At 32.5% G+C, this 3,409-nt stretch overlaps 1 protein-coding gene across 1 annotated transcript; it reads right to left on the bottom strand.

Moving 5' to 3' along the window:
* Positions 1–575: 575 nt before the first annotated feature.
* LOC126660315 (protein trichome birefringence-like 28) lies at positions 576–3,409 on the bottom strand. The gene is made up of 5 exons (XM_050353737.2): positions 2,970–3,409; positions 2,708–2,879; positions 1,778–1,977; positions 1,392–1,553; positions 576–1,195 (listed from the first exon to the last, which is right to left on the bottom strand). Exons 1-5 carry the CDS (start codon positions 3,305–3,307, stop codon positions 844–846), a joined length of 1,224 nt encoding a protein of 407 aa, XP_050209694.1. The 5' UTR covers positions 3,308–3,409; the 3' UTR covers positions 576–843.

Genomic DNA, 3,409 nt, shown 5'->3' with positions numbered 1-3,409 from the left:
AAAAAAAATTATAAGAGCAAATTACTCTAAAATCTCTTACGTGTCATAATTTACAATTTGGTACTTCTTGTTTAAAAATCAAACGATCTAATACTTCATTTTTAATTCCATTAATAATTAGGTGCTTATGTTAGTTCTAAACGATTTGGTACCTCACATTAATTTATGTTAACAATTTGGCACCTCACTTTTAATTATGTCAACGATTTGGTATCTCATTTTCGAAAGATTTGGTACCTCACTTTTAATAGCGTTAACGATTTGGTATCAAGATTTAACAGAAGGTTATAGTTGTTTACAAAATTAAAAGTGAGTTATCAAATCGTTTGATTTTTAAATAAAAAGTACCAAACTGTAAACTATAATATATAAGGGGTTTACAGTAATTTGCTCTAATAATAAATACTTTCCAGTCAATCCATAAATACAGATAAGCAAGCTAACCACTTAGAGACCGAACCCATTTGGCCAGTGCAGGAAAAAACAGGTGGACAAACATAAGGGTGTGCAACGATCAGTTCGGTAGAAAAATATTTAAATCGATCAGTTTTTGAAGAAATTAAAAATCAAACCGATTAAATGGTAAAATCTAGTTCGGTTTTATATTTTATACATGTAGTTTGTTTTCAGTTTTCAAAACCGAAAAACAAAGTGAACCAAAAAAATTTAAAAATTTAAATAAGCAAATTTGGTTTGGTCTGATGCACACCCCTTAGCCAAACTGCACAATCTCAATGGTAAACAAGCTTTACTTTTCTTTATCTTGGTATTAAAATAAAAAACAGAAACCTACCAGTTACACAAAATAAACAGTTTTTAAGAATCAAAATTCCCCAAAAATGATCAAGATTGAGATATAATGTGTGTATAGAGAAGTTCATTCCAAGTATCAGGTACCCCTGGTAAGCACCAATGCAAGCAATCTGCATAAATTGCAGGGTTACCTTGTTGCTCCACCGTAAGCAGCTTGTTTTGTCGAGTCGTGTATATCGATGTATGTGCATCTTTTCGGTACTCCGAGAGTGAAGTAATTTTGAGCAAATTAACAGGTACTTTAACGGATTTAATCACATTTTCCGTGATAAGTAGTAAGCGGCCATCTGTGCCTACATTCAGTCGGGTATTATTTGTTGCAATTATTGGAGTTGTCTCCTTAGAACACTTGATACCTTCCGGATTGTTCCAATCCGAGCTCCTATAATCAAATTTATGAATACGTACATTTTATATACTTGTCATGAAAGCAAAGTTAATTTAAGTATGCATTTGTGACGCAGAAAAGGTTCATGGTCAAAGTTATTACATAAATAATCTATCTTTCAAAAATCAAATCTAATGAAATTTGTCGCTTAAAATGTACTAGTTTAAACATTAAAAGGCTTGTAAATTACCTGAAATGAAGAGGGGACATGCTCATGAAGAAGACAGACGTAAGCTTAGGATCTACATTTTCTTCAACCCACTTAGCCCATGTCCGAAGAACTCTCTCGTAAGCTAATGTTCGTTCAATCTCATCAAATTCTCCAGAAGCTTCGCTGAAGGTTCCTCGTCGCCTTCAATTCCATACATCCATATGATTAAATCACATCAGGATTACAAATTTCACATAAATTGGAAAATCAGTATTTACCAAGATAATAGGTCATAAATTGAGAATTTCAGAGTTTCAAAAGTGTTTTCGGAATAGAAACAAAATGGCGATATATGAGACTCGATAAATTTCCATGCAAACATAAGTACACTATTTAAAAAATTTAAAATAGTTGACTAGACTTACAAGACTTTCATGTTGAGAGAGTTCATCCACCATATGTACGTGTTAAAGATCAGAAAGTTTGCACCTTTCCAATTGTCACCGTGTTTCTTGATCGATTCAGGCATAATTATGCGGTCCAAAATGCTATGCTTCAATGGGTCATCTGAATTTGATTCAACTATAAATGGTGCCCAGTAAAACTCTATAGTAGTGTTATAGTCCTAAAATTAAACATCACCATCAATACAAATCTAGTACAATACATTAACTTCACATAAAAATGTACCTCAAACATATTAAAAGCATATGGTAGGAGTTTAAATGGTCCTCAATGATGTAGCACGAAAACAAAAAAGCTTAAACAACCAAAATTCTATATGTCGAGTTTCCGAGTATAGAACATTTCTGAAAAGGGAAACTTAACTCTAAAACATAAAATTTGAGAAGTTCCCATGCAACATATACTCAATTACAAACGAGTTGAAATGGTATTCAATAATGTAGCATAGAAACAGAAAGGTTAAAACAATCCAAAATTGTAAATATAAAGTTTCTGAGTTTCATAATGGTTTCCAAAAAGGGAAACGAAGCTCTAAAGCATAAAACTCGGGAAGTTTCCGTATAACATAGCTACTCAATGACAAAGATATAAAATGTACCCCAAACACTAAAACAGCCAAAAATTATAAATATAGAGTTTCCGAGTTTCATAATGGTTTCCGAAAAGGGAAACTAAACTTTAAAGCATAAAGCTCGAGAAATTTCCAAACAACATAGTAAATCAATGACAGACATGAAATGCACCTCAAACACTGAAACAGCCAAAAATTATAAACATAGAGCTTCCGAGTTTCAGAACCATTTCCGAAAAGGGAAACTAAACTCGGAAACATAAAACTCGATAAATTTCCGTACAACATAGCTATTCAATAACATAAATACAAAATGTACCTCAATTCTGAAAATTGAAGAAGTTTCAGACTCAATCAAGCTCTTTTTCCCCGAAGAAACCGCAGATTGAACCAAACAAACCATAGATTCCCACTGATTCCTATTCAAAGAATCTCCAACAAACATAACCCTCTTCCCTCTAAATTTCTCAAGCAACAATCTTCCACTAAACCTAACCACAAAAACCATTAAAATTACTAAAATTAATCAAAAATCAACAAATGGGTATCAAACCAAATCAATAAAAACACAAAAAACTCACTTGGGTAATGAACAATTCTTAGGTTTCCATCTCCAATTCTGATAAACAGAATCTGTTCTTCCATTTCTTAAACAAGTGACTTGCCTTGAAAGAAACTCACAGTGTTCTTCTTTGTATAATGGGTGAGTAATGTTATCAAAAACCCATTCTCCTGTGTATAAATCACAATCTTTTGGTGGCAAAATTACATCTTGGTCATCCATTTTTTCATGGTTTTGAACTGATTTAAAGGAATTTTCATTGTTTGAGAAACCCCATTTGAAGATTAAGATGAAGAAAAAGAATAGTAATATGAAATAGTTAGTCCGTTTATGAGTGAATCTTGAAGGAATTTTCATTGACTGAATTCAGAGCAGAGTAGACAGTGATGAGTGACGATGGACCTATAAAGTTGACGATTGTCGAGTTTTTTGTTTGTTTTTAAATCGGAGAGGGTTTGC

Source organism: Mercurialis annua, linkage group LG8 (genome assembly GCF_937616625.2).
Source record: "Mercurialis annua linkage group LG8, ddMerAnnu1.2, whole genome shotgun sequence".
In the NCBI taxonomy this organism is placed as follows: Eukaryota; Viridiplantae; Streptophyta; class Magnoliopsida; order Malpighiales; family Euphorbiaceae; genus Mercurialis; species Mercurialis annua.
The sequence above is the reverse complement of the archived record's forward strand: the minus strand, read 5'-3'. Positions and strand labels throughout refer to the sequence as shown.